Below are 23,865 nucleotides of genomic sequence, written 5' to 3'. Positions count from 1 at the left end.
AACTGAATGAAATTTTCAGTTATCATAGATTGAAGCATTCTGAAACAAATATAAAATAATCTCACTTGGATGACCTGAAATTAAAGCATATAATTAGTTAGTTACCTAATTGTAGCTAATTTCAGACTTCAATTACTAGATCTAAACATCTATCCATTTCTTAATAAATGATTAACATTTTTAAATAGCCTAAATGTCCAAATAATATTCACAAATAATTCACAATAAAACATGATTTTAAAATCTCATTTACATTAATTTATAGACCAAATGGAAGGAATTTAGTGTTCAATTGCTGTAAATAAATGCCCATTTAAATCAGCTTTCTAGTGGGATCCTGTGAACGCGCTGGTTTAGAACGTTCACATTGCGGTAGATTTGTGCCCAGAAAAATACTGCGGGATGTAATAGGCCCAAAATGAGCTACTCGCAATATTAAACTTTGTATAAAGGGATCTTTAGAAGCCCTTTTTAATGTAAAAATATACAGCATACCTTCAGTTATTTGCTTTATGAGACCCTGCGGTTGCTGGCGGTCGCGGGTTTAGAGATTGATTTTTAAACTACTATAACTATTTTACGAGGCCTTTAAAACTAATAATAGCTTTTGCGACGGGGTCTTCCAGCGATTTTTCGTTAATAATTAACTAGGCTGAACATCTTCGATTTGAACAGCCTAGAGAAAATCGCGTTTTAAACCCGCCCCCCTCTAAACGGCGCCAAAATCGCGCACACCCGCAGCGACAGATTTTCAGCGACGCTTCAGGTACGCTTTGCAACATACCTAGATCTAGGCGACCAGCGGACCGAGGCAATCAGTATCTAGGCGGCTATTTCGCAGAACATTTGCACTCAGCCCACCAAGATCTCCCGATTACTAACCATTTTAACTTCCTTTCCCATTCCTACATTGGCCTTTCTGTCCCCGGCCTCATCCATTCAGAGCGAGGCCACACGCAAACTGGAAGAACAGCATCTCATATTCCACTTGGGAAGCTTACAACCCAACAGTATGAACATTGGTAGACACAAAAAGCTGGAGTAACTCAGCAGGACACGCAGTATCACTGGAGAGAAGGAATGGGTAACGTTTCGGGTCCAGACCCTTATGAACATTGAATTCCCCCACCTCCTCTCTTTAGCTATCTCCCCTCTATCTTTTCCCAATACTTATCTCTTTCCTTAATTTGCTTTTCTCTACAATCCATTTGACAATTCGACCTAAAATATGAATGGTTTTTATCTCCATTGATGCTGACCCATCTGCTGAGTATTTTAAGCATTCTGTGTAGGAAGGAACTGCAGATGCTGGTTTATACCGAATTGTAGACCATTTGCAGATACTGGTTAACACAGAATTGGGAGTAGGGGATAGAGTCTCTGCAGGAGGCAGGGTGGTAAGAAGTCCATCACTTGTGATGGAGAAGGTGAGATCAAGAAACGAAAGGGAAATGTCGGAGATGGTCCAAGTAAATTAGAGTGCAGGATAGAAATTAGTAATGAAGTCCATGAGTTCTGCAAGGGTGCAGGAGGTAGCCCCGATGCAGTTATCAATGTCGTGGAGATAGAGCTCAAGGATAGGTCCAGTGTTCGATGTGCCCTATAAAGAGGCAGGTATAGCTGGAGCCCATTCCAACGCCTTGGATTTGGAGGAAGTGGGAGGAGTCGAAGGAGAAGTTGTTAAGAGTAAGGGCCAGCTCCACTAGGCGGTGTTAGTAGAGGGAAATTGGCTTCCGTCTACGCATCATCTGCGCCCAAGATGGATAGCAGGAGATCCGACATGTCCTCATACTTTCCATAGAAATATAGAAACATAGAAAATAGGTGCAGGAGTAGGCCATTCGGCCCTTCGAGCCTGCACCGCCATTCAATATGATCATGGCTGATCATCCAACTCAGTATCCTGTACCTGCCTTCTCTCCATACCCCCTGATCCCTTTAGCCACAAGGGCCACATCTAACTCCCTCTTAAATATAGCCAATGAACTGGCCTCAACTACCTTCTGTGGCAGAGAATTCCAGAGATTCACCACTCTCTGTGTGAAAAATGTTTTCCTCATCTCGGTCCTAAAAGATTTCCCCCTTATCCTTAAACTGTGACCCCTTGTTCTGGACTTCCCCAACATCGGGAACAATCTTCCTGCATCTAGCCTCAAATCCTTTTGCTATGAATGCTAACATACCATTTGCCTTCTTCACTGCCTGCTGCACCTGCATGCCTACTTTTAATGACTGGTGTACCATGACCCCCAGGTCTCGTTGCATCTCCCCCTTTCCTAATCGGCCACCATTCAGATAATAGTCTACTTTCCTGTTTTTGCCACCAAAGTGGATAACCTCACATTTATCCACATTATACTGCATCTGACATACATTTCCCTTGTTATCCACGGATGCACTACCTTCCCTGATTTATTCTTTTGCCAAACCGGGATGAACATTTGTTGTAGTTCATCCATGCAGTCTTCAAATGCCTTCCATTGCATATCCACCGTCAACCCTTTAAGAATCAATTGCCAGTCTATCTTGGCCAATTCACGTCTCATACCGTCAAAGTTACCTTTCTTTAAGTTCAGAACCCTTGTTTCTGAATTAACTATGTCACTCTCCATCCTAATGAAGAACTCAACCATATTATGGTCACAGATGAGGCCCTCGCATGTCTCCTCGGTATCGTGCAGCTCTGCTCTTGCTCCCCCTCCCCCCAGTCGCAATGTGGGCAGAGACCCCCTAGTCACCTTCCACCACATCAGCCGTCGCATACAACACATAATCCTCCAACATTTTTGCCATCTCCAACGAGATCCCACCACTAGCCACATCTTCCCATCTCCACCTCTTTCTGCAGAGACTATTCCCTCCGCAGCTTCCTGGTTAACTCATCCCTTCCCATACAAATCTTCCACTAGGGGCGCTGCATTGAAGGCGCCTCTGTCTACAGCCTGTCTGTTTTTTTCCCTTTTTTTAAATTTTAGTTTGTCTATACTTTGTTTTGGGGATTCTTTAGTTTTTCTATGTGGGGGATGGGGGTAGGGTAAAGGGGAAACCGTTTCCTAGTTGCTTCCTGGCGAGGATGTGACTATTTCTCCGAGACGCATCCTCGCCCCCCCACTTCGTGGCCCACCACTGGATCAGAGCGGCCTTTCCAACCTGAGACCGGGGACCAGACCAGAGCTTCGGCAGCGGCGGCGCGGCGCTGGATTCACCGCGGAGCGGGCGATGCTTTCCTGGATCGCCGTTTGGAGCTCCGGAGCGTTGGGCCCGCTGCTCCAACATCGAGGAGCTGTGGTCGCAGAGCTCCCAACGCAGGCGGCGCTGACCGACATCACGGAGTCCCTGGGGCCCTTTGCCGAGGGCCGCCAGCGTGAATCTCCGCCCAGCGCGGCCTGGGGACGTCGGGAGCCGCGGACTCTGGTTGGAGGCGGCCGATTTCGGAGGTCCAAGCCGCTGAGGTTGGCCTCCAGTCCCGACATCGGAGTTCCAACATCCTGGCGAGCTGGCCTGAGCGGCGGGCTGCCCGTAGTGGCGACTGTGGAGGGCTCCGGAGGCCCCGACCACAGGTGAACATCAGAGGAAGATGATTGACTTTGGTGCCTTCCCTCACAGTGGGAAACTTTTGATTCTGCTGTCTGGGGATGTTTTATGTTAAACTCTATCGTGTGTTGTGTTCTTTATTTTATTGTATGGCTGTATGGTGATCACATTTCACTGTGCCAACTGGCACATGTGACAAATAAATATATCTTGTATCTTGAAAAACCGCTCCCTCCCCAGGTACCTTCCACTGCAACCGCAAGAGATGCAACACCTGTCAGTTCTTTCAGGTGAGACAGAGGTTCACATGCATCTCCTCCAACCTCATCTACTGTATCCGCTGTTCCAGTTGTGGACTCGTATATGTATCGGCGAGACCAACGCAGGCTCGGCAATCGTTGCGCTGCACACCTCCGCCTAGACCTACATTTTTTTCCCGTTGCTAAACACTAAGTCCCCTTCCCATACCCGCACTGACCTTTCTGTCCTGGGCCTCTTCCTCTGTCAGAGTGAGGCCCAACGCAAATTGGAGTAACGGCACCTCATATTTTGCTTGGGTAGCTTACAACCCAGCAGTATGAATATTGATTTCTCCGACTGGTTCTCCGACTGGTTTCACTGTCCTCCTGATTAAATTTTAGATTGTGTGCCTGTTTGTCATCTTCCCCTTAGCTAACAATGATCGATATGACATTTTCCTTGAGCTTTGTCCCCTTTGATCTGTGTTTTTCACACCTTACCCTTCCATAACTCTGTCTCCCTCTCCCCATACTCTCAGTTTGAAGAAGGATCTCGAATCGAAAATCACCCATTCCTTCTCTCCAGAGATGCTGCCTGTCCCGCTGAGTTATTCCAGCATTTTGTGTCTATCTTAAGCATTCTGTGTTTTATTTCACCGTTGGATCAGTATGATTTATTGTTTATGTTCACTATTTTCCAGCATTACATTAGGATGGCAATTGTGTCAACCCGTCTGCATTAATGCAGTTGTTTAAATGACGACTAAGGTATGTGGAATATATTATTTGTTTGTTTTATCTTGCACCATATCTTGTGTGTTTGAGAACAATGCAGTAAAGCAACTATGTAGCAAACTATGCAGTTTTTGTACTTTTAATTCAGAACCACTGAACAGATCCCTGAAAGAATGGCCTGCAATAAAGCTATAATTCCTTACGGCTTCAAGACTGTCGTGAAAACACTTGGGAAAATTGTTCTGTTAAAACAACCTGCAGATATACACCAATTTGCCTCCATCTATTTCAAAGAATTAATAGAGTTCAGAGCTGGTTTGTATTCGATTCCTTGTATGTTTCTTTATTGCACTACTATTGTCTATTCATTTGTCTGTTGTTTTTGTATGTACTGATTTTTGTTGTTGTTATGAGTTTTACAGAGTAATATGTTTATGTGTCTGTGTGCTGCTGCAAGTAAGAATTTAATTGTTCCATTTTGGGACATATGACAATAAAATATTCTTGATTCTTAGAGGATTTTTTCAAAGATACATATTTTTGAAAAATCCTAATCTGTCTGGGAAAGCTTTAATTTCTTTCTTTCCTTGAGATTCAATATTTCATTTCTTTTTGCTAATCAACAACATTTTCTATTTTTCATTCGCAGTTAATCCATCCCTTGATTTAAAACAACTGGTAAATTTATTCTATGTAAAGAAGGGTAAGAGAGTCAAATTTGCACCATTTGGTAAACCGTTTTGATTGAACTATTTCAAGGCTAACAATTGGAATACTGTGTTCAGTTTTGGTCACCCTGTTGTTGGGAAGATGCCATTAAACTGAAAAGGGAGCAGAGAAGATTTACGGGGAGTGGAGTAGACAAGTAGACAAGTAGATTTACGGGGATATTGCCAGGATTTGAGGGCCTGAGCTACAGAGAGAAGTTGGGCAAGCTAGGGCTTTATTCCTGGGAGCAAAGGAAGCTGAGGGATGGTCTTATAGAGGTGTATAAAATCATGAGGGCTTTATATAAGGTGAAAGTAGTCTTTTACCCAGAGTAGGGAAAGCTAGAACTAGAAGTCTAAGGTTTGAGGTGAGAGGGAAAAGATTTTATAGGAACCAGAGGGGCATCTTTTTCCACACAGGTGGAACGAGTTGTCTGAGGTAGTTGAAGCCAGTACAATAACAACATTTAAAAGACATTCGGACAGGTACATAGACTGGAAATGTTTAGAGGAATATGGGCAAATAGGACCAGCTGAGATGGGGTATCTTGGTTGCCAGGGACAGGTTGGGCCGAAGGTCCTGTTTCCATGCAGTATGATAATAAATAAAAAGATGGGATGTACTTGGAGCAGACAAATTATTTTCCTCAGTTGTTTGAAACAACATTATTATTGTATAAAGTGCAATTTAGTGGTCACCTAATAAATACTAGATTAATAATATTAAAAACAAAATGTTTTCATTAGTGTAATATCACATTTTTCTCGAGGAAAAGCTGTAAACAATAAATCACAATCTTACAGCATGTAGTATGTAGATTTTGCTCGATATTTCGCATTAACCAACCTAATCTCCTGGTGGCTCAGCACTTCAACTCCCCCTCCCATTACGAATCCGACTTTTCTGTCCTGGGCCTCAACCATGGCCAGAGTGAGTCCCACCGCAAATTGGAGGAGTAGCACCTCATATTTTGCTTGGGTAGTTTACACTCAAATGGTACGAACATTGACTTCTCCAATTTCAGGTAGTTCTTGCCATCTCCCTCCTTCCCCTTCCCAGCTCTCCCACAGCCCATTGTCTCCGCTCTTCCTTTCTTCTTCCCAACCCCCCACCCCCACATATCTGAAGAAGGGTCTCGACCCGAAACGTCACATTCCTTCGCTCCATAGATGCCTCACCCGCTGAGTTTCTCCAGCAATTTTATCTACCTTCGATTTTTCCAGCATCTGCAATTCTTTCTTAAACATTGCTCTATTTTTTCATTCGTATTCCCACATTCTCTGGCAGGTAATAGGTTTTATCACCTAGAATCAACCTGTTATCTGCCAGGAGCTGGTTGAAGACCCAGTTTGAAGAGGGGTTTTGACCCAAAACATCACCTATCCATGTTCTCCAGAGATGGTGCCTGACCTGTTCAGTTACTCCAGCACTTTGTGTCCTTTTGTGTATTACCTTCCGGGCTTTATCCTACCACTCCTCTTTTCCAGCTTTCTTTCTACCCCCACTACAATCAGTCTGAAGAAAGGACCCAAACCAAAATTTCACCGATCCGTTTCTCCGCAGATGAGTTACTGCAGCACTTTGTGTCTTTTTTCTATGTATCATTGGTTCAGAATTCAGGCTTTTGGCCCGTTGGCGCCTGGGACAGCACAGTGATGCAGCGGTAGAGTTGTTGCCTTACAGCGCCAGTGACCCGTGTTTGATCCTGACTACGGGTGCTGTCTATGTGGAGTTTGCACGTTCTCCTTGTGACCATGTGAGTTTTCTTCGGGTGCTCCGGTTTCCTCCGACATTCCAAAGGCGTGCAGTTATGTAGGTTAATTGGCTTCGGTGAAAATTGTAAGTTCTACCTAGTGTGTACGATAGTGCTACTGTACGGGGTGGTCACTGGTCGGCATGGACCCTGTGGACCATAGGGCCTGTTTCCATACTTTATCTCTAAACTAAACTAACTTGAGACCCATGCTTCCGTACTTTGTAGATATTACAGGAAAGGTACTTAGTTTCTAAAATTTAGTTTATTATTATGTGGGTTAAACCAAAACTACTCTTGATATTTGATTGGGTTTTTTTTTCAACCAGTAGTGATAACTGAAGGTCCGGAGAACAAGACGGCATCTGAGCCAGAATCTGCTGACCAACATAACCAAGATGTATCTCTTCCATGCAATATGTTTGCACCCATCGACCAGAAAGATTGCTCCCCTATTACGTGCCCCACCTTAGAAGATATGCTTGTTATGCATGAGGATTCAATGCAGAGGAGATCAGTGACACATTCAAGCATTAATAAATCTAATGCGGTGTTCACGAAGGAACTTGCTGAAAGGGCAGCTGAGGATAAACCTTGCTTTGTATATCTTTACACGAGTTCCGTGAACCAGGATAAATCTGCGTTTGCTTACATTTCTCCAGATGCTTCTTTGGTTGACCAAGATAATAGATTAAGGAACGTTAAGCAGGAACCAGCTCACCTTGACGTTAAAGTGCCAAACGTGACCAATAGAGGCGCCCGCTCTAACTGCAGGCATTCATCCAATGAATTCAGTAGCATTCCAATTTTGACTCGGATACAACAAGCCCAAGTTTATAAAAGCACAAACAGGCAAGTGCCTGTTCACAAGAGTGGAAAGATGACTCGCAGATCAGAATCTTTTCCGGAGACTTGTTTGCTTCACCGTGTGCTTTCATCTGATGTGGCAGTGATCCAGAACCCAATCCATATGATTCACAAAGCAGTTCCCATTCATTCCGAGGCAATTTCAGCCTACGCGGAGCATATTCCCATTCTGTCCACTGACCCGTCGGCGCTGAATAGCTCCAAACAACATTTGCTTCCGCTGGAAGGCGATTCGTGTGCCACAGAGGTTGCGTCAGACGATAAGGAATTTGGTGAGAAGAACCTGCTGCCTCAAATTATTGATGCCACACCAGGAGACCACGGAGAGCATCTGGAGAAGTGTACTTCTCATGAATGCCTCTCACTTCCTGAAGGTGGAAAAATAACAGGGGAAATACCAGTGGGGTCACCTGAAAACGTGCAGAACACTGAGGAAACAAATGTGAATGATACACATCCACATAGGATGGAATATGTTAAAGAAACTGGTAAGATTTTATTGATTCATGTCTGTGATAAAAACCTTTGAGCTTGAAATTAATACAGCTTCTATTTAACATAGTTGATCATCAACTTCAGATTTTACAGCAAAAGTAAACAGATTGCTGGAGGAACTCAGAGGGTCAGGCAGCATCTGTGGAGGGAAATGGTCAGTTGACATTTTGTGTCAAGACTTTTCCTGTGGAGTAGAAGGGTCAAAACCCGAAAAGTTGACTGCATTTCCGTCCACAGATGCTGCCTGACTGCATCTGCAGTTTCACAGGATTTTTATATATATTGTCATAAAGTAAAAGAAAACCTGTACTCCTTTGTCTTAAGTTATACCCTTTACCTTGTATCTATTACGCTGTGGACAGCTATATTGTAATCATGTATAGTATTTCTGTTGACTGGTTAGCACGCAACAAAAAAGCTTAACACTCCATCGTTACATGTGACAAAAAACTAAACTATAGTTAAATTAAAAGAGTAAAAAATGGAACAATACCATTGCATTGTCATGTAGAAATGTATATTAGTCTTAAAATATTTTAGTGGCTGGTATGGTAGTTGATTCATCCTGTGGCATTCATGTAGATCAATAGATGTCCAGTGGTGAATTGAAGTAAATCACAAATAGGGATAATTGCCCACTCCAGTCCTGAGCTGACACTTCTCTGCAACAGCTGAGTTTAGTTCAGAAATACAGCGTGAAAACAGTCTGTATGTCCCACCAAGTGCACTCCGACCATCAATCACCCATTCACATTAGTTCTATGTTATCCCACTTTTTAATCCGACACACTAGGGGCAATTTCCAGAACCCCCAATCCTACAAACCTGCACGCGTATGAAATGTGGGAGTAAACTGGAGAAAACCAGAAGAAAACCCACCCGGTTACAGGGTGAACGTACAAACACCACACTGACAGCACCTATAGTCAGGGTATCTGGCACTGTTAGGCTGCAACTCTATCACTGTGCCACTGTGCCCATTACTGAGCGTTTGGTGTGCTTTCAGAGAGGTTCACTTGAATGAGGCATTAAACAAGTTCCCATCTGCTCTGATCAGTCTGAAGAAGAGTTCTGACCCAAAATATCTGTCTATTCACTTCAAATATGCTTCCTGATTTGCTTAACTAATCAGTATTTAGACCAGTATTGACTCCCCCCCCCCCCCCCCCTGATTTCCAATTGCTGGCTCAACATCAACTGTCTTGCCTTCTCCACTGCCGTTACCCACTCCAATCTCACCCCCTCTGAGAGCTAAGAAGCAGTCTGATGAAGTCCCAAACTGAAATATCACCTATTCATGTACTCCAGAAACAGAACAGTAAAGCACAAGAACAGCCCCTTCGGTCCACAATGTCTGTGCCAAACAAGATGCCAAGACCATCTCTTTACCTGCACATAATCCATATCCCTCCATCTCTTGCTTATCCATGTGCCAATCCAAAAGTTTCTCTGTGCCACTATCATATGTTTCTCCACCACCACCATTTGAGCATATACATGGACATGAAAGGTTTAGAAGGATATGGGCCAAATGCAGGCAAGTTGGGCTATCCTAGCTAGGGCATCTTGGTTGGCAAGGACAAGTTGGGCCGAAGGGCATGTTTTGGTGCTATATGTAGGTATGTTGCAAAGCCTACCTGAAGCGTCGAGGAAAATCTGCCGCTGCGGGTGTGCGCGATTTTGGCGCCGTTTAGAGGGGGGCGGGTTTAAAACGCGATTTTCTCCAGGCTGTTCAAATCGAAGATGTTCAGCCTAGTTAATTATTAACGAAAAATCGCTGGAAGACCCCGTCGCAAAAGCGATTATTAGTTTTAAAGGCCTCGTAAAATAGTTATAGTAGTTTAAAAATCAATCTCTAAACCCGCGACCGCCAGCAACCGCAGGGTCTCATAAAGCAAATAATTGAAGGTATGCGGTATATTTTTACATTAAAAAGAGCTTCTAAAGATCCCTTTATACAAAGTTTAATATTGCGAGTAGCTCATTTTGGGCCTATTATAGCCCGCAGTATTTTTCTGGGCATTTGAGGGCACAAATCTACCGCAATGTGAACGTTCTAAACCAGCGCGTTCACAGGATCTCACTAGAAAGCTGATTTAAATGGGCATTTGTTTACAGCAATTGAACACTAAATTCCTTCCATTTGGTCTATAAATTAATGTAAATGAGATTTTAAAATCATGTTTTATTGTGAATTATTTGTGAATATTATTTGGACATTTAGGCTATTTAAAAATGTTAATCATTTATTAAGAAATGGATAGATGTTTAGATCTAGTAATTGAAGTCTGAAATTAGCTACAATTAGGTAACTAACTAATTATATGCTTTAATTTCAGGTAATCCAAGTAAGATTATTTTATATTTGTTTCAGAATGCTTCAATCTATGATAACTGAAAATTTCATTCAGTTCTCTTAATTTTTAAGAAAGTTATGGGCTTTTGACTGTTCACGATCACAGCTTTTTTGTTATGTCCATAGAAAATCAATAGGGAACAAGATGCTCATTTCCCAGTATGAAAATGGCCATAACTTTTTAAATACTTGAGATATGAAAGTGAATTAGGTGTCAAATTAAACTTATTTTACTGCTTTATCTGATGGGATAAATTGCAGACTTGATTTTTAAAATCTCAAAATTTTGTAACATTGCTACAATATGACTCTATAACTGTATCTGGTTGCAATTACTTGGTTCTTTGTGAATATTTCCTATGCAGATGTTTGGGTGCCACAATTCCTGTATTATCAATGATTACCATTCAGAAATTCTTGACTGGTTGAAAGATGCGTTGGGCCAACCCAAAGACATACAGACCACTAGTTCTGAACTTCAACATTATATCTTTGCACTAAATGTTGAACCCTTTACCTTTAATTGTGCACTGTGGACGGCTTGATTGTTTCATGTATAGTCCTTTCTTTGACTGGATAGCGTGCAAACAAAAGCTTTGCATTGTATCTTGGTGCACGTGACAACAATAAACTAAACTAAACTAAACTTATGTACTTAGGTGGCACTAGAAAACTGTAGGCACTAGAAAACTACGACCTCCACACTCTTGCTCCCTCCCCAGTCCACCTCGCCTTGCCCTCCGAATGACTGCACATGCCCAGAGCTGCCTCTGACGTTTGTAATGACTAATCCAGCAAGAACTCCTGTAATGAAGGGTAGATAACATGCGAAATAAGGACAGGGATGTTCTGTAGCCCCTCATGCCTGCTGAGCCATTCATTAACATCATTATCACCCTTTAACGGCCGGCCTTAACTCCCGCTTCTTATCTACATCCCATAACCCTTGATTTCCCTGTAGTTCAATTAACTAGCTCTCTCGCCTTAATGAGGAAATATATGAGGATGTTGGGTGTTGCTATGGCAGCTGCCTCCGGGTGTTTTATTCATTAACTTGTCATATTGAACACCAGATCAACCAATGTCAACTAACAGGCAAAGATTATTTAGTAAAGTACGTCTCCTTGCAACTGTAGGTACGATTTTGAAGAAATCTGAAGAAGGGTCTCGACCCGAAACGTCACTTTCTCCTTTTCTCAGGAGATGCAGTCTGACCCGCTGAGTTTTTTTTTTTAGCTTTTTGTGTCTATCTACAATTTTTTTGTACACCTATCAGTTTGAAGTAATTTCGACAAACTTCCTTGAAACTTAAAAATAAAACTGTACTACTGTGCATGGAATCTCTTTGTGATCCAAAGAGCTCATTACGGTGAAAAGACACAAAGTGCTGGAGTAACAGCAGGTCACGCAGCATCTCTCGAGAACGTGTACAGGTGATGTTATGGGTTGGGACCCTTCTTCAGATATCCTGAAAGTAGTTTCAGAGGTAGATAGGGTAGTCAAGAAACCTTTCGGCACATTGGTTTTCATCGGTCACAATATTGAGTATAGAAGTTGGAATGTTTTGTCACAGTTGTGCAAGACATTGGTGAGACCACATTTGCAATATTGTGTTCAGTTTTGGTCACCCTGCTGGAAAGGGTGCAGAGAAGATTTACGAGAATGTTGCCAGGACTCAAGGGCATGAGCTGTAGGAAGAGGTTTGGCTGGTTAAGACTTTATACCTTGGAGCACAAGATATGATGAGGGGTGATCTCACAGGTTTATAAGATCATGAGGGGAATAGAGAGGTAAAATGCACAGAATCTATAACCCAGAGTGGGGGAATCAAGAACCTGAGGTTTAGGATCAGGGGGGAAAGATTTATTGGAATCCTGAGGGACACCTTTTATACACAAAGGGTGGTGGGTATATGGAATGAGCTGCCAGAGGTGGTAGTTAGGGCAGGTGCTACCACAATATTTTAAAGGCATTTGGACAGGTAAATGGACAGCAAAGGTTAAGAGGGATATGGGTCAAAAACAGGCAGGTGGGACCGGTGTAGATGGGGCATTTTGGTCGATCTGGAAAGTTGGGCCGAAGGGCCTCTTTCCACGTTGTGTGACTATGACATTGTAGTCGGGAGGAGAGAAACTGGAAAATTGTCAGGGCAGGACAAAGCCTGGCAAGTAATAGGTGAAGTGAAATGACAAAAAAGTGTGAGATGTGTAGTAGAGGTGTGAAATGTGAAGCCAGAGGAAGGAATATAGGGGGGGGGACGAGAAAGTGAGAAATGGATGCATATCTGGGTGGGGTACAGGAAAGAGGGGGGGGGGGGGGTGAAATGGAGGTCGAGGGGAGTTTACAGATTAATTACCTAAAACTGGGTAATTACCTAAAACAGGAGAATTAAATGCTCATACCTTTGGTGTTGTAAGCAAAAGAAATATGAGGTGCTGTTTCTCCAGTTTGCGTGTGGACTCACTCTGGGAATGGAGGAGGCCCAGGACAGTATTTTACTGGGGAAAAGATAATACTCCGAGCTGGTGTTCTTGGATTAGTGTCTTTTGAACTGTTCCATCTTGCTGGGAGGTAGTGGGTGATTAGGACAGAAAGGTTATTATGGGAAGAGAAATTAAGATGGTTAGCAACCGGGAAATCTAGCAGGCCTTGGCAGACAAACCCACTCTCCTTCCCCCTCCCTTACCTGTGCCCAGTGCCTCTTCTATTCTGCACTTTGTATCTTCCCCATTGTTGTACCTATTGTACTTGAGTTTGACTTGATTTTATATATGGACAGTATTATCTGATCTGTTTGGAAGCCATGCAAAACCTCGATACATGTGACAATAATAAAGCCAAACCATATATTTTCTGACACTTTTTGTCTTTTCATCTCTGGCCTTTGTACAAACATCTGCCAACCGAAACCTCCCCTCACATGTATCCACCTATCACTCACCAGGCTTTGTCGTGCCCCTCCTCTCATCCAAGCTTTCTTCCCACTACTACAATCAGTCTGAAGAAGGGTCCCGACCCAAAATGGCACATCCGTGTTCTCTAGAAATGCTGCCTTAGCCGCTGAGTTACTCCAACACTTTGTATCTTTTCTTGTAAACCAGCATCTACAGTTCTTTGTGAGTTCATTACAATGAAATAGAAAGGGTTTGGCTGTAGCTCATGTATTTTACTGGGGGGAAAATAATACTCCAAGCTGATGTTCTTGGATTAGTGTCTTTTGAACTGTTCCACCTTGCTGGGAGGCAGTGGGTGATTAGGATTTGATTGGTGCTGCTTGACATAATGCTTTATGTAGAATTAGTAGTAGTCTATTCATTCAGTACTTGTTGAACGTTCCACCAGCTGTTAGAACGAGTTCCCCTCAGTAACGGATTAGAGAGTATTATCTAAAGGTGATGTTCGGCAAACTTGGATTGTTTTCTCTGGAGCGTCAGAGGCTGAGGGGAGACCTGATATAAATTTATAAAATTATGAGAGAAATAGTCTCATATAAAATTGTGAGAGACATAGTTAGAAACGTTTCCCCAAGCTGGGAATGTCAAAGACCAGATGGCAAGGGTTTTTTACACAGAAGGTGGTGAGTCCCTAGAACACGCGGCCAGTGCTGGTGGTGGAGGCAGATCCGATAGTGGCATTTAAAAGGTTTTTTGATAGGCACATGGATATGCAGGGAATGGAAGGGTTATTCATGAACAGGCAAAGGAGATTAGTTTAACTTGGATCCTTGGATTAGTTTAATTTGAATTATCCAAGTTTAGGTCATCTCTAACTAACCCCCCCCCCCCCTCCACTTTTTTCTCCCAACCACCTACACTCATCAAACCTGTCCCACACCTACTGTTCTTACATCTGACCTTTACTCCTGCCTGTCTGGCTTTTGTCGATCTCCCCTTATCAAGCATTCTCACCCCCTCCTCCCCCCCATAATCAGTCTGAAGATGGGTCTCGACCCGAAACGTCACCTATCCATGTTCTCCAGTGCTGCTACCTGACCCGCAGACACACAAAACGGTATTTTTTCCAAACAATATGAGTCTTTTTACAATACTGGAGAGATTTGGAGGAACAAGATTATTATTCAGGTGTTTACACCAATACACTGTTCTTAACAAAAATCTACCCATCATATGAAACCTTATAAATAACAGATATAAATTAGATAACTTCAAGACCGAAAGTCAAAAACTTTTTTCATAACAGACAAATTTTCATCGTTTTACCACCATTTTGGACACAAAAAATGGGACATTAAAAACTCTGCCACATTTAGTCGCGAATATTTAATTCATAAACTTCATATGGTCCCTCATACATAAATGTTTTGATAATTATCTAGGGAAATATCCTCATCAATACCAGGGGAAAAATACAGTAACATGTCTGGCAAAGATCCCTTAACGGTCGTTGTGCTTGGTGTCCATTGTTACAATGACCGTTATCAGGGTCGATGCCACCGTAAGTTAAACCACGGAGGCTCCAAACCTCTAATGCTTTTCAAAAACCCAACGAGATATCCTGTGGTAGTAGTGATTTTTGGGCGAGTTAATTATTTTTTCTTATTTTCCAATTTAAAATATTAAAAAAACATACACACCGTTTACGATATATTTTCTGACTTTTTAAAATCAATAAAAAACCATTTTTGGACATAAATTGTTCGTCAAAACTAAGAAACTGAGCCAATCTTCAAGTCGCCAACTTCATTCCTTCGTGTCAACTTCGGAAGCTCCACAATGGCCGTTACGAAACATTTTACTTATTCAAAAATCATCCCAAATTAAACCTGACGAATCATCGGCCATCGATATAGCTCAAATCCATAAGATAATGTACCATTTAGATCACATTGGTGAAAATGTTTGGTTTTCACTTACAATGTAACGTTCGTTTTCTGGGACACTAAACCTTTGAGTGTCCATCGCAACATACGATTGTGTGTATGATGTGTAACGTGCGTTGCGGTGTCCACTCAGATGGAGGCAGTATTCTACTACATGATCTGGTGAATGAAGTGGAAACGGTGTTTGCAATTTTGTTGTTCCATGTGGTATTCATAAACATAGAAAGGAATAAGAAATACGTGCACTTACTGTGCCAACCAGGTCACTGGTGGACACCACGCAACAACCGTTACACAAAATGTATTTGTGTATTAGACAATAGATAATAGGTGCAGGAGTAGGCCATTCAATGTGATCATGGCTGATCATCCACAATCAGTACCCCATTCTTGCCTTCTCTCCATATCCCTTAACTCCGCTATCCCTAAGAGCTATATCTAACTCTCTATTGAAAGCACCCAAAGAACCAGCCTCCTCCACCCTCTGAGGCAGAGAATTCCACGCACTCACAACTGTGCGAAAAAGTTTTTCCTCATCTCCGTTCTAAATGGTTTACCACTTATTCTTAAACTATAGCCCCTGGTTCTGGACTCCCCCAACATTGGGAACATGTTTCCTGCCTCTAGCGTGTCCAAACCCTTAATAATCTTATATGTTTCAATAAGATCCCATCTCATCCTTCTAAATTTCAGAGTATACAAGCCCAGCCGCTCCAATCTATCAACATATGACAGTCCCGCCACCCCGGGAATTAACTTCGTGAACCTACGCTGCACTCCCTCAATAGCAAGAATGTCCTTCCTCAAGTTTAGAGACCAAAACTGCACACAATACTCCAGGTGTGATCTCACTAGGGCCCTGTACAACTGCAGGAGGACCTCTTTGCTCCTATAATCAACTCTTCTTGTTATGAAGGCCAACATGCCATTCGCTTTCTTCATTGCCTGCTGCACCTGCATGCTTACTTTCAGTGACTGATGAACAAGGATCCCCAGATCCCGTTGTACTTCCCCTTTTCCCAACTTGACACCATTTAGAGAATAATCTGCCTTCCTGTTTTTGCCACCAAAGTGGATAACCTCACATTTATCCACATTAAACTGCATCTGCCATGCATCTGCCCACTCACCCAAGCTGTCCAAGTCACCCTGCATCCTCATAGCATCCTCCTCACAGTTCACACTGCCACCCAGCTTTGTGTCATCTGCTAATTTGCTAATGTTACCATGGACGTCCGAAGGGGGGTGCGTTGGGTGCGACTGCACTCCCCCCTTTCCCCCCCCAGAGTAAGGAAAAAAATCACAATTTTTTTTTTTTTTAAATAGGTGGGGAAAAAAATCAGTGTTTCCACTTTGGAAACTGCCAGTTCTCCGTTCTCCCGTCGCCGGGCGGGAGTGGCTGAATCTGAACCCAGCGGCTGTAACCCCAACAACAGACGCCGCTGTGGCGGGGCCCGCTCCCCTCGCCTCTCCCCGCCGCCGGGGCCCAAGCCATCTCCCGCCCACGCCATCCTCGCTGACCCCCACTGGGCCCACGCCACCCCCGCTCACCCGCACTGGGCCCACGCCACCCCCGCTGGACCCATGCCACCCCCGCTGAGCCCACGCCACCCCTGCTGACCCCCGCTGGGCCCAAGCCACCCCGATGGGCCCCCGCTGATCCCCACTGGGCCCACGCCACCCCCGCTGGGCCCACGCCACCCCCACTGGGAGGAGATTGATAGATTCTTGATTGATACGGGTGTCGGAGGTAATGGGGAGAAGGCAGGAGAATGGGTTTGAGAGGGAAAGATCTCCCAACTTCTATACTCAATACTCTGACTGATGAAGGCCAAAGTGCCAAAATACTTTTTGACCACCTGATATACCTGCGACACGACCTTCAAGGAACCATGCAACCATCAACCATTCCTCTGCCCACCTGGCTAATTGATCCAGATCCTGCTGCAATCTTTCACAACCATCTTCACTATCTGCAAAACCACTCACTTCTGTATCATCAGCAAACTTGCTAACCTTGCCCTGTTCTGTGACGTTTCACAGAGTGCTGGAGTAACTCAGCGGGTCAGGCTGAGTATAGAAGTTGGGAGGTCATGTTGCAGTCGCATAAGAAGTGGGTGAGGCCGCATTCAGAGTATTGTATTCAGTTCTGGACACCATGTTATAGGAAAGATATCATCAAACTGGAAAGGGTACAGTGAAGATTTACGAGGATGTTGCCAGGACTAGAGGGCCAGAACTATAGGGAGAGATTGAGTAGGCTGGGACTCTATTTCATGGAGCACAGGAGGATGAGGGATGATCTAATAGAGGTGTATAAAATCATGATTTGAATAGATATGGTTGAGTCTTTTGCCCAGAGTAAGTGAATCGAGGAACAGAGGACATAAGTTTAAGGCGAAGGGTAAAAGATTTAATAGGAATCTGGGGTAGATTTTTCACACAAAGGATGGAAGGTGTATGGAACAAGCTGCCAAAGGAGGTAGTTGAGGCAGGGCTATCACAACATTTAAGAAACAGTTAGACAGGTACATGGATAGGACAGATTCGGAGGGATATGGATCAAACGTGGGCAGGTGGGACTAGTGCAGATGAGACATGCTGGGCCGAAGGGCCTGTTTCCACACTGTATCACTCTATGACTTTATCTAGCTTTTCCTCGCAAACCCATTCTCCTGCCTTCTCCCCATTACCTCCAACACCCGTATCAATCAAGAATCTATCAATCTCCTGAAAAATGTCCATTGACTTGACCTCCACAGCTGTCTGTGGCAATGAATTCCACAGTTCACCACCCTCGGACTTAAGAAATTCCTGCCCATCTCCTTCCTAAAGGAATGTCTTTTCATTCTGAGGCCACTGGTCCTAGACTCTCCCACTAGTGGAAACAGCCTCACCACATCCACTCCATCCAGGTTTTTACCAGGCTGGGACAGACGGCAACAGCTTCACACCGTGTCCCAAAGCTCGTGTCCTGTACTGCATCACCCAAGGCAGCAGAGACGTTAGAGGAGAGGGCAACCACCGTAACAAAGTAGCTCACGATGGTTTGGGTAACATTCAGAAATGTCTACACATGTCACATCATGAATATTTCTGAAGAACGGTCTTGACCCGAAATATAATCTATACCTTTTCTCCAGAGATGCTGCCTGACTCACTGAGTTACTCCAACACTCTGTGAAACGTCGCCTATTCATATTCTCCGCAGATGCTGCCTGACCCACTGAGTTTTCCCTTCACCCATCTGCCCAAGCCCACTCTCCCCCCTCCTTTCCTATGTTCTTTTCCACCCATAAACCTCTCTCTGCCTTTACATTTCACTCCTCTTTCAAATCTGCTCTACTTATCTACATGCATTTTTCTTCTTAACTTTTTAGTCATAGAATGATGCAGTGTGGAAACAGGCCCTTCAGCCCAACTTGCCCACACTGACCAACATGTCCCATCTACACAAGTCCCACTCACAGGCGTTTGGCCCATATCCATCTAAATCTGTCCTGTCCGTGTACGTGTCCAAATGTCTCTTAAACATTAGGATAGTCCCAGCCTTAACTACCTCTGGCAGCTCGTTACATACACCCAGCACCCTTTGTGTGAAAAAGCTACCTCAGATTCCTATTAATTTCTGAAATATTGGTCATAAATTTGGTGCAAAAATGCTCCAAAATAAGGCTCAGAATGCATCAGAAAGCATCTAAAACCCCTGAGCTTCCAGCGCCCTTAAGCGGACCCTGGCATCGAGGGACTTCACGCTTCGCGCTCGTGATGTGCGTAGCGCGCACATTATTTCACATTAAGTTTCTTGTAATCCTGTCATGCCACCCCTGTTTTTGAAAAGCTTCGTACGGGCTTGGTTACTTTTAATCCCTTCATCCCTTCATCCAAATCATTAATCTATATTACTAAAAGTCTGTTCTTGACCGGTTTTGGCCATCTGTGCTGCGATTTCCGAGAGAACGCCACCACTAACGGCAATCATTTTTGGCCACCTTGCTCAGAGCCCCCCTCCGCCGCACGTGTGCCGAGGATTTTTCCCGTCGATTAAAAATGACAGAGATATTAATGTTTTTACAAAATTCCCCCTTCTCTCTGCTGCCCCCGCTGGCGGCAGGGGGTAGGGACTATAAAACCAGGAAGTGGTGTGCCACACAGTCTCTTCAAGATGGAGGAAGGCAGAGGGTCACGTTTCTCTGAGCTGTGAATAACACTGAACCCATGTCTAATCAAATGTAAGTGCCCTTAGTGGTTCTAAAATGCTTGCAGAATGTGTCTATTGGTTCTAAAGCTTGCAAAAAGTGTCTCTATTGGTTCTAAAGCTTGCAAAAAATGTCTATTGGTTCTAAAGCTAGCAAAAAGTGTCTCTATTGGTTCTAAAGCTTGCAAAACAATGTCTATTGGTTCTAAAGCTTGCAAAAAGTGTCTATTGATTCTAAAGCTCGCAAAAAGTGTCTATTGCTTCTAAAGCTTGCAAAACATGTCTATTGGTTCTAGAGCTTGCAAAACAATGTCTATTGGTTCTAAAATGGTTCATACTAGCGCTCTAGAAAGCCCCCCCCCCCCCCCCCCCCCCGGTTGGCTTGGCTTGGGTGTGTCTTGAAATTGAAAGGCACTACTTACTGCAAATGGTGGCATGAAGTTGAAAGGCACTACTTACTGCAAATGGTGGCTTGGGACCTTTGGCTTGAAGTTGAAAGCCGCTATTACTGCAAATGGTGGCTTGGTTGCTTTGGCATGAAGTTAAAAGGCACTACTTACTGCAAATGGTGGCTTGGTTGCTTTGGCTTGAAGTTGAAAGGCACTACTTACTGCAAATGGTGGCTTGGTTGCTTTGGCTTGAAGTAGAAAGACACCACTTACTGCAAATGGTGGCTTGGGTGTGGCTTGAAGTTGAAAGACACCACTTACTGCAAATTGTGGCATGAAGTTGAAAGGCACTACTTACTGCAAATGGTGGCATGAGTTGAAAGGCACTACTTACTGCAAATGGTGGCTTGGGAGCTTTTGCTTGAAGTTGAAAGGCACTATTACTGCGAATGGTGGCTTGGTTGCTTTGGCTTGAAGTTGAAAGGCACTACTTACTGCAAATGATGGCTTGGGTGCTTTGGCATTAAGTTGAAAGGCACTACTTACTGCAAGTGGTGGCTTGGGAGCATTGGCTTGAAGTTGAAAGGCACTGCTTACTGCAAATGGTGGCTTGGGAGCATTGGCTTGAAGTTGAAAGGCACTACTTACTGCAAATGGTGGCTTGGTTGCTTTGGCTTGAAGTTGAAAGGCAATACTTACTGCAAATGGTGGCTTGGGTGCATTGGCTTGAAGTTGAAAGGCACTATTTACTGCTAATAGTGGCTAGGTTGCTTTGACTTGAAGTTGAAAGGCACCTCTTACTGCTAATGATGGCTTGGGTGTGGTTTGAAGTTGAAAGCCACTACTTACTGCAAATGGTGGCGTGGGTGCATTGGCTTGAAGTTGAAAGGCACCACTTACTGCAAATGGTGGCATGTAGTTGAAATGCACTACTTACTGCAAATGGTGGCTTGGGTGCTTTGGCTTGAAGTTAAAAGGCACTACTGTAAATGCACTTACTTCCTGTTTGCACTGTATATTGATTTTAGATAAAACGCTACCACTTACGGCTGTGATTTATGGCCATCTTACTCAGCCCCCTCCGCTGAGCAGATACAGAGAATTCTTCCCATCAATGAAAAATAAAAGTGTTATTAGTTTTTTTTTAAATGTTGAGAATCTCTCTCCTGTCAATCACTCCATGAAAGCCACACCTTTTCCAGTGGGGGGGGAGGGGTTATAAAACCCAGAAATATGGGTGTGGCTCAGCCTCTGCAAGATGGAGGAGGGAATTTGAAATGTAACCCCTTTTACCACATTATTGTGTGCAGTATTGTAAAAAGCACATATGTATAAAAATACCAGCTAGGCTGTTAATAGTCCACAATTGGTACTGTTCTAGTTTACTTTTCAAGTTGAAACAGGGATGCAGCAGGTAGAGCTGCTACTTCAGTGCCAAAGACACTGGTTCGATCCTGATCTCAGATGCTGTCTGAATAGTTTGCACATTCTACCTATGAACGTGCTGTGCTCTGGTTTCCTCCCATATTTCAAAAACGTGCGGGTTTGTAAGTTAATTGGCCCTCTCTAATTTGCAACAAGTATATATTGATTGGCCGAATGCCCTAATTCTGCTCATATAATGGATGAAGATGTATTGGCGTGAAAGTGAGATAATATAGAACTAGTGTGAATGGGTGATTGAAGGTCGGCGCGGACTCAGTGGGTATGCTGTATCTCTAAACCATATGGCTCAGCAATAGGGTTACTGCCTTGCAACACCGGAGACCCAGGTTCGATCCTGACTACAGGTGCTGTTTGTACGGAGTTTGTACATTCTCCCCGTGACCTGCGTGCGTTTTCTCTGGTTTCCTCCCAAAGCCGTACAGGTTTTTGCCTTGGTTTAAATGTAAATTGTCCCTAGTGTGTGTAAGATATTGTAAAGGCCCTGTCCCACTTACGTGTCCTTGGCACGCAATGACACGACCTTGTCGTCTCGTTGAGGCGCATGGGCATCGTGTGGCCGGTCCCTCTGAGAAGCGCGGAGGGGTGTGGAGTTGTGCACGGGATTTTGTAGCGAACAAAATCTTCGAGCGCCACCGGCCTATCGCGTAACTGACGTCCAAAGTGGGACAGGCCCAAGACCCTGGCGCGACGCAACGTCTCACCTCCAACAGCAGCAGAAGCAGCCAGACGATCGTCGAGCTCGGCCTGGGGCTCAAGGCCGTTGCGGTCCGGATCTGCCCCAACTTCTACTCCCAGAGCGGGGCCAAGAAAATTGGAGATAGACACAAAATGCAGGAGTAACTCAGCGGGACCGGCAGCATCTCTGGAGGGAAGCAATGGGTGACGTTTCGGGTCGAGACCCTTCTTTCAGACTGAAGAAGGTACTCAATCCGAAACATCATCCATTGCTTCTCGTAATTAGCGTGCCCAGGACACGTAAGTGGGACAGGGGCTTAAGTGTGCGGGGATCGCAGGTCGGCATGGACCTGGTGGGCCAGAGGGCCTGTTTCCGCGCTGTATCTCTAAACTAGACACACAAAACATTGTCATGACTTTTCCCAAAATTGTATGCATGTCTTTTCTGATCTACATTTTCCCTTTGCAGGAGTGGATAAAACTGTAAATGAAGCACAGGATATGGAATCTATATTGACGCACTCCCAAAGTGATAGAAATTCCGACAATTATTTTTATCCGCCCCTGACTTACTGTCAGGCAGCAAACCCACTGGATGTACACATGTTGCATTCGGAAACTCAGCAGGAGACACTTAGCATCATGACTGAAGTCTTCCACAAGATGCTGCTCCGACTGGACGATCTAGAACTCCGAGTGCAAGACATGGTGAATCGTCTCGAAGACCTGACTATCACCGTGAACGAAATACATTCTGCTATGAACATCACGGCAACAGGTGACGCATTTACTTGTAAGAGTTTTGATCAGCATGAGAGTTATTTCCAAAATTAATTATGAAGCATGGTCATATCAGTGTCAATCTACTGATCAGTGTCAGAGATCAGGATATGAAAAAAAGTGTGATTTTCTGCAATAAAAATGGCTTTGTAATTCAATTATGCTTTATTGTCCAGTGTACATCAGGTTTATAAGGTAACAGTTAATTCAGCAGATTGAGCCTCAGCGCTCTAAAGATTAGATGAATCCTGCTAAACTATATATATTAAAAAATGACAATGTGAACGTTTGTATACAAGAACGTCGTCTCAGCATTGTTATAGGGAGAGGCTAGAAAGGCTTGGACTTTTTTCCTTGGAGTTTAGGGGCGACCTTCTACAAATACTCCATACAACGTGTCGATCTTACCCGACACGAAACGTGGCCTCTCCACGTTCTCCAGAGATGCTGCCTGACCCCCCCCACCCCCCCCCCCCCCCAACCCAGACTCTATTTATACTTCATGCTGCCTCGGGAAAGCAGCCAACATACCAATCGTTCCCACCCTGGTCATTTCTTCTTCTCCCCGCTCCCATCCAGCAAAAGATAAAAATCTTGAAGGCATGCACCACCAGACCCAGGAAAAGCTTCTTCTCTGTTATCAGGCTTCTGAACGGTCCTTCCATAAATAGGCTACTGTCAGATTCACCTCTACCCCATTGCGATCATTGGACTTTGTCTATGGAACTAATATGCTACAAAATATATTCTGCACTCTGCATCTTTCTCCTTGCTCTATCTATTATACAATGTTCAAACTCGAGTACATGAGGGGCATGGATAAAATTAACTATTTTTCCCCTACAGTGGT

At 44.0% G+C, this 23,865-nt stretch overlaps 1 protein-coding gene across 1 annotated transcript; it reads left to right on the top strand.

Annotated features, from left to right (window-relative positions):
* Positions 1 to 4,477: 4,477 nt before the first annotated feature.
* Positions 4,478 to 23,470, top strand: LOC116972142. Its single transcript, XM_033019516.1, has 5 exons — positions 4,478 to 4,541; positions 4,657 to 4,823; positions 5,158 to 5,211; positions 7,299 to 8,324; positions 22,705 to 23,470. The coding sequence occupies exons 2-5, from the start codon at positions 4,682 to 4,684 to the stop codon at positions 23,067 to 23,069; spliced, it is 1,587 nt and encodes a 528-aa protein (XP_032875407.1). The 5' UTR covers positions 4,478 to 4,541; positions 4,657 to 4,681; the 3' UTR covers positions 23,070 to 23,470.
* Positions 23,471 to 23,865: the final 395 nt, after the last annotated feature.

The sequence above is a fragment of the Amblyraja radiata genome, chromosome 4 (assembly GCF_010909765.2).
Source record: "Amblyraja radiata isolate CabotCenter1 chromosome 4, sAmbRad1.1.pri, whole genome shotgun sequence".
Taxonomy (NCBI): Eukaryota; Metazoa; Chordata; class Chondrichthyes; order Rajiformes; family Rajidae; genus Amblyraja; species Amblyraja radiata.
This window is presented reverse-complemented; position numbering and strand designations above follow the sequence as displayed.